At 38.5% G+C, this 13954-nt stretch overlaps 1 protein-coding gene across 6 annotated transcripts in view; it reads left to right on the forward strand.

The window, feature by feature from the left end:
• KIF16B (kinesin family member 16B) overlaps positions 1-13954 on the forward strand; it is a 133681-nt gene that overhangs the window by 7484 nt on the left and 112243 nt on the right. For all 6 annotated transcript variants that reach the window (XM_044454116.1, XM_044454117.1, XM_044454119.1 and 3 more), the window contains exons 2-9: positions 3261-3330; positions 4494-4607; positions 6157-6273; positions 6961-7058; positions 9882-9991; positions 11033-11175; positions 12764-12932; positions 13046-13177. In XM_044454116.1, the coding sequence (XP_044310051.1) occupies positions 3261-3330; positions 4494-4607; positions 6157-6273; positions 6961-7058; positions 9882-9991; positions 11033-11175; positions 12764-12932; positions 13046-13177 (953 nt within the window). The remainder of the gene's footprint in view (positions 1-3260; positions 3331-4493; positions 4608-6156; positions 6274-6960; positions 7059-9881; positions 9992-11032; positions 11176-12763; positions 12933-13045; positions 13178-13954) is intronic.

Genomic DNA, 13954 nt, shown 5'->3' on the forward strand with positions numbered 1-13954 from the left:
CCAGTTGGAATTAAGATTGCTGGGAGAAATATCAACAACCTCAGATATGCAGATGATACCACTCTCATGGCAGAAAGTGAAGAGGAACTAAAGAGCCTCAATGCAGGTGAAGGAGGAGAGTGCAAAGTTGGCTTGAAACTCAACATTAAGAAAACTTAGATCAAGGCATCCTCTCACTTCCTGGAAAATAGATGGGGAAGAAATGGAGGTAGTGACAGATTTGATTTTCCTGGGCTCCAAGATCACCACAGGTGGGGACTGCAGCCAAGAAATTAAAAGACACTTGCTCCTGGGGAGGAAAGCTATGGCAAATCTAGACAGCATACTAAAAAGCAGAGACATCACCCTGCCAACAAAAGTGCGTATAGTCAAGGCTATGGTTTTCCCAGTTGCAGTGTATGGCTGTGAAAGCTGGTCCATAAGGAAGGCTGAGCACCGAAGGACTGAGGCCTTTGAATTGCGGTGCTGGAGGAGACTCCTGCGAGTCCCTTGGACCACAGGGCAATCAAACTGGTCAGTCCTAGAGGAGATCAACCTTGACTGCTCTTTAGAAGGCCAGATCCTGAAGATGAAACTCAAATACGTTGGCCACCTAATGAGAAGGAAGGACTCCCTGGAGAAGAGCCTAATGTAGGGAATAATAGATGGCAAAAGAAGAAGGGGACGGCAGAGGATGAGGCGGCTAGATGGAGTCACTGAAGCAGTTGGTGTGAGCTTGGGTGGACTCCGGCGGATAGTGGAGGACAGGAAGGCCTGGAGGAATGTTGTCCATGGGGTCGCGATGGGTCGGACACAACTCTGCGACTAACAACAACAACAGTGCTTAACACTTCCACCTTAATTTTTATTGGTTGGTGATCTCTCCAGTAGTTTACCATACCCCATCTCATGTGTGCAGGAGGGCCCTCCAAAGAAACTTTCTGGAGGCACAGGGGACTGAATTGGGAGGGAGGGGTGGGAATCTTGGGAAAGGGAATAGGGTCTTGAAATATAAACTTATGTTTGGAATTTGTTTTCCCCATGCGCCCCCCTTCCTTCATTGCTGCAGAGATGAAGGCTAGGTTCACATGTCACAACAAGCAACCCTGCATGGTTTCCACAGTTCAGTTTTGTACTTTGATATACCTAACAGACAATTGGGCTGAGGTTGGTAACATCCCACCTTCCCTCCCTCTGTCTTCCAGTCAGTATCTTACGGGACACATAGGGAAGAATGAGACTTCTCTGTCTGACAGTTGCGACCCTGAGAGAAATTCAGCATGCTGCAGCTGTCAAGCAGTCTGTTGTGCAAACAGAGCTCATACCCCAGAGCACAGCAGAGAGCATAAGACTTGATCATATACCTTTGCTGCTGGTTCCAGAGGGTACCACTGGTTCAGGAGAGGTTTCCTGATCCTCATTCAGGCAGAAGGGGGGAAAATCACCTGGGTGGTGTGGCAGAAAGAAGCAGCACCACTCTGCTGATTTCTCTGGTGCCTCCGCCAATGCATGCCCGAGGTGGCAACTCACGCACATGAAGAGCAGTGGGGGAATCAGCTGAGTGGCTCAGCCTCCAACTGGGCATTGTCACCTAACGGATTCCTGCTAGCACATGTGAGGGAGTTTGCTCAGGTGCTTGCATAGGCAGTAGTGGGCAAATCAGCAGAGCAGTGTTTCTCCTTTCCACAGCACTGCCCCTTTCTGCATTGCTTCCCAGCTGATTGCTTTCTTCTGCCCCAAAGAAGATCTTTAGTGGAAAGAAGTGACCAGAGTGAGTGTACCACTGAAAGCAGCGCAAAATGGTAGCTCTCTGGTTCTGGTCTTGGTACCACAATGAATGGTGTTTTCCAGGTTTGGACAACAAAACAAACCATTGTAGCATTGGGAAACCATTGAATAGACCATTGTTTCTGTTTGTGGTTTCTAAAGACCAAACCTACCTGCTGAAATTCCACAGCAGGGTTTATCTGACATGACAGACCACAATAGCAAAACAAAGAACTCCTTGGCTTGTCATGTCAGATGAGCCTATCCAAGGTGTATGTTACAGCCATTGTTTGACCTTTGTTTCCCTTGCTCTATATTCTAAAGTGAGTTCTGTGCAGCAGTTTCATTGGTAACCTTCTACTGATACTCAACCTAGACTTGTGTTTCAGATAGAATTAGCAGACTGTGTACTCTTCAGCATCTTTATTTTCAGCTAGGAAATCAAGAAGGAGAATTGTTGGTTTATAATCTAAAGCTTCCTACAGCCTAGAGCTTTTGGTACCTTGTGAGATATGACCTACCTGCCATGTTTCGCAACTAGGAGAAACATCAGATGTTGGAAACAATATTTTCTTTATTGCAGTTGTCAGGGTTTTGTACAAGATTTTTTTGGGAGGGTAATTAAGCAGAAACATATAGAAACAGAGTCAGAAGGGTCCTCTGGGGCCATCTAGTCTGATGGCCCCAGAGGACCATCCAGCCAGCTGCACTCACGAAATACCTACCATGTGCTCTGATTTTATTTATTTATTGCATGTATTTGCCTCCCACATCCCAAGGGCTCTCTGGGTGGCTTATAAAAAAACAATAATAAAACAACAGTAGAACAATTTAACAATTCAAAATATAAGATTGATTAAAGAATGCAAAAGTCTGCTAAAAGTCACATTAAGGCAACACAGTAGTTGTACTTCTGTAGATCTGTAGTTCAGTCTTCTAAAGAACCCAATCTGTCTTCTTGGTCTTGCTGGGCAGTTGGAGTGAGCAGAGATTGGGAGATGGCTAAACGGTAAGTCAGGTAACTTTTTGTGGTGGATCTCCTGCCAGTGCTTAAACTGAAGGCAGTATTCATCTATCGCATTTGAATTCCTAGTGACCGTTGTAGATGCCAGGGCAAAGTTTTGTTTGAATACTGTCTAATGCTGGTGACAATGTAGATCTTTAGATTCCCATCACTATAGTGGTGAGGATTGCTGGGTACGATGGCTCAAAAATACTGGCGTACTAATTTCTGCCCATCACTACTCTAAAACATCCTTCACCTATGTGGTGCCCTCCAGATGTTTTGGGTTGTAACTCCCATGATTCCTGGCCAATGGTGGTGTTAGCTCATAAGTGAGGGAACTGTATTCCAAAACATCTGGGAGACACCACATTGGGAAAGGTCCCAGAGATATCACAGAGGGTCACAGTGAAGAATATAACTAGTATTTAAGATAATATAAGTATTAATAAAATTCATCTTATTGCCTACAGTCATTTTATGTAGTATTATTAATATGTTCATTTTATAGGGAGAAGGATCTGGATGCTAAATTTATTATATCAATGGCGAAGAATATAACAACAATTACAAATGTGAAGGTGAGTGTGGTCCGCTACAGTGGACATATTTTTCTTCCTTGATCATTCACTTCCTGGCATATTGATAGGACAGGAAAAGATAGTGCCAGACTTGTGGCCAGAGTTGACTAGTGAGTCAAGTTGGATAAAATTCTTTACCATAGAAAATACTGAATTAGAAAAGTGTTTAGAAGATGTGAATGCTGCCCTATATCAATTGGATACATCAATTTTTCATGCAGTAAAAATATCTCACATTCTTTTTCACTTCGCAGAAGACACTTCAACTGAACTATGTGAGCAGGAAGAAAATTAAATAACATTTACATAATTTGATACTATATTTAAACAAAGTGAAAGCCTTATATGAAATTTATTTTTGTTGGAATAGTATATATCTAGATACAGTAGCACGGTGGTTATTTTGGATTGGGGAACTGACAGATCCAGATTCTAGCTCTGACTCTGTCATGAAGTTCACTGGGTGATTTTGGGCTAGTCACTCACTCTTAACCTAACCTCCCTCACAGGGTTGTTTTGAGGATAAATTGAGCTATGTAAGCCACCTTGAGTTCCTCACAAGAGAACAAAAGGCAAACTATAAATGCAATATAATAATAACATATAACTATTATTCTTAAATTTGAAGAAGGCAAAGACACTGAAGTAATCTATGCAGTTATAGTTACAAATTCATACTTCTTAGGGATAGCAGCTGAAAAGGAAGTTAAATATAAGGGTGAAGCTATTGAACTTGCCAGGCATCTATTTATTATGATATTAATTAGTTTTATGAAGCAATCACTATCTTTCTATTTTGCTTATGGCCATGAGCAGAAGATACATGTGACAACAGGTATGATCATCATTATTGTAAAACAAAATACAAGGCAAATTAAGTATTCAGATGTTTTTGGAATACTTGAAAGCACTTGTCCCATAAAAATAGTGTAAATAATAAGTCCTACCAGGATAAAACAATGTGTAACATAAACAGAAAAGCTGGATTTCTAACTCAGTTCTATACTCAAGCAAAATTTATATCTTCTTAAAAATCAATTTTTGCTGGATTAGGAGATAGGAATTTAAGTTAATATCAGTATTGTGTGTTCTCCAGAGAAGGTGCTGAAAAGACACATAATCTTAGCACAGAATACACTAATAATGCTTTTCTACTTCTTTAGATTCCAGAGGGAGGAACTGGAGACCTTGGAAGAGAACGGACAAAAACATTTACCTATGATTTCTCCTACTTTTCAGCTGATACTAAAAGCCCAAATTATGCATCTCAGGAAATGGTAGGCAACTAGATACCTATAATTCTTTTTCAAATTGAAAACACTGCCACAATTTATTCTTTGTTACTGCTCTAATTGCACCCTGGCAAAACCATAGATATTTGAGAGAAGGTTTTAAATGCTTCAATGTCTATAGATGTGTATAAATTGTTTTTATGAGAATTTGTCATAAATTAGCTATATTTAGTGCATCCTAACCATGTATGTTCATAGGACAAAATTCAGATAGCCCAGTTGAGTTGGTTTCTGTGTATGTTAGTGTATCAGTATGCAGACTTGCTCTCATTTAAACAGCTAGCTCTATCTGGCTTGCCCCATCATCCTCTGATCAGTTGGGTAGCCACATAACAAAAAATTAAAATAAACCTGAACATATTTAAACTGCTTGGTCTTTAACAAAATGTTTCTCAAACACTTTGAAATCTGATTAGCAAGAATGACCTGGTTTGGACAATACAACAACTCACCATGGATAACAAGTCAAGATGGGTTGTTGTTTTATCCAACCCTGGCAGGGTGAATTGATTTTGCATTGCTTTAGAATAACTGCAGAGCCTTTTGGTAAGAGTGGTACGGCACCCCCCGCCCCTGGCCATTCACTTTTGTAATATCATCAGTGAATACCTTTCCACTGATGCCAAAGCTGCACTTTGGATTTGGTCTGCCTGGTTGTATAGATATAATGTGATTTTTCAGTAATTCCCAAAGTCAGTTTAAGAGTTAAGTCCATAAAAGTGTTTTTCCACATATACATGCATTAATAAATTAATCAGTAATTGCACACTAGACCATGGAATGAGGAATATAAAAGAATGTATGTAGTATATTTTCCTTTGTATACCTGAGCACCTCTCTTTACCTCATCCTAGATCCTTACAATATTTTCTTTTCTATGTCTGTTTTCATTTAACTCTTTTTTTCAGTTAAATGACTATTGCCTCTTTACTTGTTGTTCTCCCATCTTCAGAATTACTGTGTTTTATCTTGCATATACTTATACACCAAATCACTTTGTTTATAAAAGTATGTAGTCACTAAGCATGTTTCTATCAGCCTAGAAGGAGATATCAAAGACTTGCTTGCCACAAGCAGTTGTGCACCCTTCAGTGTAATGATTGAACTATATAAATACAGAACAGATGTTTCAGAAATCAGAACTTACTTTGATACTCACAGGGACTGCTGTGTCAGAACTGGAAAATGGGTCATTCTTTGTCTTCCAAAGAACTTCTAGTACATTGCAGAGAAACAGGATCTTCATACTTTCATACATGATACCATAAGCTAGCTGTACGGTAAAAAGTACCTTCCAAGCAGATGGGCTTTACACTAGTGTGCACTAGTGTGGACTGGTTTGAGGAACTGCAGAACTGTTATTTTCTAATAAGAAGTTGAACTTATAATATTTAATAAATACTTCTGCAAGGTAGCAGTTCCAACAGTATATTGCACTTTACTTGATCGTTTACTGAAGATAATAAATTAAAGTTATGTTTTAAATTACTTTATAGTGTTGCTGCTGATGATAATGATGGTTTTGTTTCTTCAGGTCTTTAGGAACCTTGGCACTGACGTCCTTAAATCAGCTTTTGAAGGTTATAATGCTTGTATTTTTGCATATGGACAGACTGGATCAGGGAAGTCTTATACAATGATGGGAAATACTGTATGTTATACTTTCAGAATATTTCTTTACTTTCCAATGTCAAATGTGCTGTTTTTCTACAGTGTATACAAGGCAAACAACATATATTCTAAATTGGCCCAAGGAATCTTCAGAACTTCTAGGAATCTTAAATTGAACTGAATGATTTCAAGGGGTTGACTTTGTTGGCCTGTCTGTATTTCTTAGGCTATAACTGGGTATGCCAAATGCACATGCAATTGGGTGGCTTCCCCAAATTATGTACCTGGGGAACAAAATTTTCACCAGGCTCTGGAATCAGTTGAGTTCAGAGTTGGAAACATAGCATGTGAAGTATCCCTAACAGACTAATGGAAAGCATATTTGGTGGATTAATTGCTAAATATATTTCTGCTTGAGATACAGACCCCTAACTCTAAGGGTTGGATCTGAATATACTCTTCAGTAAACAGCAAGGAGAAGTGATTGTTGCCGTTCCCTCTGCTCTGCCTCCTGTGCTGTTCCGGAATATTCATCATCCCTCCAGAACAAATTTTAGGGAAGGTGCATGCCGCTGCTAGATGAAAGAATCTAGACCAGAGAGTACCTCACCTCATGAGTGAAATTCAGTTTCTTTCCTTCTGAATATTAACTCTCTCCATAATTTTTCAGATTGTGGTTGCTGTATTAAGCATGTTGCAGTATAACATTGGTCCTTAATATTTGTAGGGTGATGCTGGTTTAATACCAAGAATTTGTGAAGGTTTATTTGACCAAATAAATGAGAAAACACGATGGAATGAAGCTTCTTTTCGAACAGAGGTCAGGTATGTTTGTGTAGTTATATACAACTGAAGTTGTCTCTTTGCCATTGTCTTACTTTTTTGCTGTCATTACTCTATCTCATTTGAATGTTAATTCATTCTAGAAGTTCACAGGCCATATTTATTCAGGAGAACGAGAGCTAACAAGTTACGACATTGTACTAGAAGGGGGATTAAATGCAGAACTTCAGTCTGAATTTCATCACCTTTCATTTTTATAACCTGTACATAGTACTGTTTGCTTTCTTCATTCCATTTGAACTAGAAGTGTTTTTGGGTTTTGTTATTATCCTCTCTTCTAGCCCCATAAATGGCTATACTAAGTTCACTCCTATTAGATACCAACCAGTAGAATTGTTCCATGCAATTTGTGTAAGACCTCTGCAAGTTTGTCATTGTTTTTAAATGTATGGTTATCTGTTCTAGACTGCTTGCCCACCTCCTTGGGGAAAACACAACAGATTAAATAATATGTGTATTAACTCTACATAAATAAAATTTCTAAATTGATCTTTTTTTTCTGTGAAACAACAATCTCCAATTTAACAGCCAGTGACAGCCCCTTGAAATTGCCCACGTTGCACACTATAGGGGCTGCCAATTATTTATCAGTGCTACATTTTGTACATTGTTAATTCTACAAATGTGTGCAAATGTTTCATATTTGAAAAATATTTTAGACTTGTGCAACTGCATAAATGCACTTGTTCCTTTGCAACCCCTCCCTCCCTAAATGTAGGATGAGTCCTACTTTTTCTCATTCTCTTGCACCCAGAATCTTGCATAAAAGTGTGGAAAAGTGAGTTGACCCTCAGAGGTGCCTGATTCAAAAGCAAAAGCACCTCAAGAATCCCACTGTGGAGGGGGTGATGGACTGACCACCCCCTTTTGTGAGCAAAGATAGTGATCTTGGCATTGGCTTCTCTTGAGAGTTTTCCTTTCAAAAACTTTCAATTCAGAACTAAAGCTTTTGGCAGTCTATCTGGATCAGTGTCAGTTAGGGTTGTCTGCTGCACTTTGAATCTTGTGAGAAGAAGGATGATAAAGCACTGAAAGCTTCTTCAGTGTACCACTTGCGCACTTTGAAGGAGCTTTCACTAGCCATCAAATCAGAGATGATTTTTTGCAATCACAAAAAGGTAAAAGGGACGGAATAGCCGCTGTTTGTGTAAAAGCACTCATCGTTGCGGTGGGGGTGGGGGGCATAGAGCCAGTGCCTAAGTCCTGCTTGGGCACTTGCAGGGTAAGAGGGACTGTTGGTAGCCAGCACAAGCTTGACAAGAATGTCAAGAGGTTTTGAAACAGATGACACTCTAGCCTGCACAGTTCTTTGGCTTATTAAAATTTATTAGGGCGCAGTGCTACGTATGCAGGTGTAGACAGATAATGTTTCCACAACTCCCAGCATTCCTCAGCTTGATCATCCTGGCAGGAGAAGTTGGGAGCTGTAAGATTTTGCTCTTGCTAAGTATGTGTAGCATTACACTTTTCATGTGTCAACAGTTGCAGTACATTTGGGGGTTTTCCCTTAAATTTAATGTAAAGGACATTCCTGCCGTTGTCTTTAAATTTTGACAAGTATTTTTCCAAAAATGCATACATTATTTTATATTAAGTGTACATTAATTAACCACTTTTAGTATAGTGAAGTATGCTAAACTATTTGCAGGTGTAGAATTGCAATAAATAAGTAATAATTAAGTCTCCTCTTCCCCCCCCCCAAAAAAAATCATCAGTACTTGAGGTGCATTTGTTCAAAAAATTAACATAAGTGTTTTTTGTTTTGTTTTGTTTTGTTTACTAAATGTAAGTATAATAAAAAATCTAGGGCATTAGAAATATTTCTGATGCAATCTGAAAATTTACTAAAAATATCTATTGAAATTTTTCTTATTTTTACCATGAGAATTTTCCAGCTCAAAAATTTCTAGAAAATCTACATCATTACACATTAAGCATTGGCACCAAATGCTTGGTGTACCAAAAGATTTTTAAATCTTTTGGTACCAAAGATTTTTAAAGAAATGCATTGTGAAATGCATTTTTCCCCATAGCATCAATAGTTGAAAGCTCAATTTTTTATAGGATAGAATAGACAGAAAGTACGTCCCCAGATTTTTGGGATATCACTTCTTTTATTAGTATAGTCTTGTGATTAAAGACATGAGCTAATAGTTGGAGGTTTTCAGATCAAATCTCAGTTGAACAAACTTGATTGCTTTATCTAAGTCCCTCTCTTACCCACCTACCCCAATTTGAAAAGTTATAATAATGATATTGACCTTTCTCACAGGATTTGAAGGAATAGTTGATGTGTGCAATATGTGTTAAGTACTTAAACATAGTGCAAAATCTTAGCTCTCAGGAAAAAGGAAGAAATTGTGATAATTCTTTAAATGAACAACTAAGCAATGTGTTGCCCTGTAGGTGTTTTGGCCTGTGGGTCATCCCCCCTTTCCATGTCATAGCGTTAAAGCCATGCCTTCCACAGGACTCTCCTGCTGGTGGAAGGGAGGGAAGGAGACAGATTTTGCTGATTCCCCTTTCCTGCAACAGCCCTCTGAAAAACTGCTTCAGGCGATTGGAATGCCCCACAGCATGAGAGGTGATAAAGCAAAACTCACTTCCCTTCTTTCTCCAGTGGGATAATTAACTGTGAAGTTCTTAAGACCATCTGTTCAACTGAAAGTTTATTATGGCTCATATAGATATGTGTCTGAATGCCATATACATTTATTTGTATGAAGTTGGTGCTCAAATGAGTCAGTTGAATATAATGCCTTTGAGAGTATTTTCTGCTTTAAAGTACACTATTTCATTTTTCAGTTATCTTGAAATTTACAATGAACGTGTCAGAGATTTATTGAGGCGCAAATCTTCAAAAACAAATAACTTGAGAATTCGTGAGCATCCAAAAGAAGGACCTTATGTTGAAGGTGGGATTTAAACAGCCTAATATGTTTCCATTTATTGGCTGTCCGGTCATATGTTTAATTCAATAAATTTATCTTGCTTATACACTGAAGGCCAGTGTAAATGAAGTTATAAAACTCTACAATCCTTATTTGGGTCTGCTAAATTGTGCAAAGTTTGTCCCAAGTCACTATGCAAATTTTAAAGATTTCTTCTGGTGTGTGATGTCCTACTAATTGATTTGAGACTAATGATGGGTCTGACTTATAAATCAAAGGCACTTGTGATGGAAGAGCACTTATTAGAATTTAATTGGCTTAATCCATCCCCTTCCAATTTATGCCACAGTGTCTTGAGAGTACAAAATGTTTAGGAAGACTGCAAATTTCTCTTCAGTTTGCCATTCTGTACATTTAACATGCCTAGCAGTCACTCTTCTGATAAAAAATATATGGTCATCTCAAATTTACTAGCTAGTTTCTGTTCTGTTGTGCAATAGTGAAAATTAGCTTTCTTAAAAAGTGCATTTCGTTTATTCAGCTTGGTAGTCATTAGGGTAAACTGCCACGTCTTAATTAATCAAATAAATTTTAATCAGTTACATGTACATATAACTAAGCCATAATTTGGAAGAATAAGTGTATTTTGTTTTTAGATGAGATGTATATATGTTGCAGCCAGTTTCATCTTGGAAGAATCATTACATTGTAAGCCGCCTAGGAAGGCCTCAGCAATTATAGGTAGCCTATAAATATATGTACATGTGTATGTATCTAAATAAATAAATAGTCTCTAAGAGTACATCTACTATCTGCATTATTTCTAAGAATTTATTAAAATCAAGATTAGGGGTACTGCCTGATTAAATAAAGATACTTTTGTAGTCTGTTATTTATAAACAATAACAATCATTAATTTAATTAATTTATATTTGTTAATATAAACAAATCTGTTATATTAATATTTCTAGGCGATGCCCAGGTATAACCTTAATTTATAATACACACACTGAACTGATTAAAAGTTGCAACCCAAGTACTCCTCTTCCTTTGTGTTTTTATTAGACTTGTCTAAACACTTAGTACAAAATTATAGTGATGTAGAAGAACTGATGGAAGCAGGAAATATAAATCGAACTACTGCTGCAACTGGAATGAATGATGTCAGCAGCAGATCCCATGCCATTTTCACAATCAACTTTACTCAGGTAAAAAAAAAAAAATTATTGGTAGATTATGACTTTTCTTAAATGGTTCAATAATTTTAACTAGCTTAAAATCCTATCCCCAGTCCTTATTTCTTTTATTTCAAATGGGTTATATGGATTCTTTGTGGGGGGAAATCCTTTGGTACAGTGAAGCGAGTTAGATTTTAAACCTAATGGGAAAGATTCTGCCTAAAAGGGAAAGCGTATTCTATTCTTTCATTTCCTATTTGCAGTATTATTTACAAAGCATCTACTGCTCCCTATTTTGCTAAGGAAGGATTACTCTCTAATGAAGGGAAAATATTTTCTATTCTTTCCCCTCTTATTTGCAGTATTATTTACTAAGCATTTACTGCTCCCCTTTTCACTAATGTAGGATTAATTTCTAATTACAGTAGAGGGAGAATAATTTAATAATGATCCACCTGTATTGGGAGCGGTGGTGCAAGCCCGGATACTAAGTTGCTATCTTGTGTTTGTGAACATCATTGAAATTAAAGGGACTTGTGTGTACATGAAATTTGCAGGATTGCATTCTGCTAGGCAAGAATGGAAGTTGCTGTTGACAGAATCCTGGAATCTCAATTTGAGAAGAGGAAATAAAACTCGGGTTCGTGGGAAAGATCAAGCGTCCAGACCATCTAGGCTTTATTGTATTTACCCAGGGTTCCCACAGTACTCACGATAATGCATGCATTACCGGGCAGGCAGAGGTAAACTCTGCTGCAAAGCTTCAATACCATTACAGGGCATTTATAGGTACACAGGTACAGGGCAATTGATGACAGAATGCAGAATTTACAATAAGATTCTGAGGTCATCACATACAGAACAGATAAAGAAATGTCAGTTGATCACACTGTAACAATGAGATTACAATATTTCTAATTGCCTGTATTGACACTTCAGTTCAGTAGCTTGAACCCATCTCCAGGTCTGCTTAGACATGTAAGTTCAAGCTACTGAGAAACTATGCATGAGCTCAAGACTCTTATCTAGACTCTAGACATTCTGAATTGGCCAGGGCACATGGAGCCTCTGGGCTAGGAAGATACTTCCTTGAATTCCAACAATGACTATTTACAATGTATATTTGGACTGAATGGCCTGTTTACTGTAGCCCACAGCTAAAGGTGAGAGAAAGGAGCGGGGAAATGCCATTTTAAACAGTGACAGCTTGGTTTTGAGAAGGAAGACAGGATTTGATCCCACAATGCAAAGGCACACAGGAGTAATGCTTTTCAGACAGGATTAAGTAATCCAAATCCAAATTTTCCCAACACTATGGATAAATAACTTGATCAGCTACAATAATCAGTTGTTAGAAGAGTAATCTCTATTTTTTACTATTGCTGTGTGAAATATAAGTGGAACATGAGTGTGAGGCACTTCCTCATTGGGTAAAATTGGAATACAACTTTATTATTGTAAACCAAAATACTAATCATGATTTCTAATTGTAAACCTAAATACTTCAAAGGAGATGTTACTCCTAGTATGCCTGTGTTTCTGTTCTGAGAAATTAAAAGTTTTGCTCACCCCACTTCAGAGCTTCATAGTGCTGCATGTCTTTGTTTTTTTCCCATAGGCTAAGTTTGATGCTGAAATGCCATGTGAGACTGTAAGCAAAATACACCTGGTAGACCTTGCTGGAAGTGAGAGAGCAGATGCCACAGGTGCTACCGGTGTTAGATTAAAAGAAGGAGGAAATATTAACAAATCCCTAGTTACTCTGGGGAATGTAATTTCTGCCTTAGGTATGTCTCCCTGTCCTTGTTTTACGTAATTGCTGTATGCTTAAGTGAGGACTCAGCTAGTTGTCTGGTTATTTCTGATGTAAATGTTGCCTCACTGTTTTCTTCCTTCACAGCTGATCTATCTCAGGATGCCTCAAACCCTCTAACAAAGAAGAAGCAAGTATTTGTGCCTTATAGGGATTCTGTTTTGACCTGGCTTTTGAAAGACAGTCTAGGAGGAAACTCTAAAACAATAATGATTGCAAGTGAGTGTTTTAAATTACGTTAAGTTCTCAGTGCTTTTGCTTTTTAGAAAGGCTTTCCACAAATTGAGGTGATGGGCATTAGAAAATATTAATTAAGCCATGGGTGTTCAACAAGGTGCCTGTGTAGAACTTCAGTGGTAGCCTGAAAATTTTCCCCTCCCTGCCCCCTTCACAAATTTAGTTTTAATTTTAAAAAAGTCCTTGAAAATGTTAGGGTTCTCCTTGCTTCTGAATGTGCTGCTCATAAGCTGGCCAGGAAAAGAAGGGAAAGAGTTGCTTCCTAGCTCCATACAACCTTCTTCCAGCCCCAGAGACCTTCCCCTTTGCTTGCTTGCTTGCTTTCTCCCCACCCACTCCCAGTCTGTAGTCTTGCTACTTCTTTTCACCGAACCCCTTTCCTAAGATGTCCTCTCCATTCCCTATCCTTCTCCTTTCTCTTCCTTCCTTGTTTGTCCCTTGCTTTGCTCTTTCTCTCCCACTCACACCTTTATCTTTCTGCTTCTCTCCACTCGCAGCCCCTGACCTAATTATTTCCCTCCTCCATTTCTTGACATTGCAGTTTTTTCCTACCTCCTAGCTTTTTCTTCCTGCATTCCTTTGCCTTTGTATTTCCTTTCCCTCCCAGCCTCAAGCCTTAAAATCTCTCACCCACCATGTCTTTTGACTAGCAAGACCTCCTATCAGCCATACAGGACTAGCCACATTCTCCATGGTATGGGTGATGGTACAATAGTTTTCCAAATGTGTCTATGGATCCTAAAAGGCTGGGGACTCCTA

Source organism: Varanus komodoensis, unplaced genomic scaffold (assembly GCF_004798865.1).
Source record: "Varanus komodoensis strain SLA01 unplaced genomic scaffold, ASM479886v1 scaffold7_3, whole genome shotgun sequence".
In the NCBI taxonomy this organism is placed as follows: Eukaryota; Metazoa; Chordata; class Lepidosauria; order Squamata; family Varanidae; genus Varanus; species Varanus komodoensis.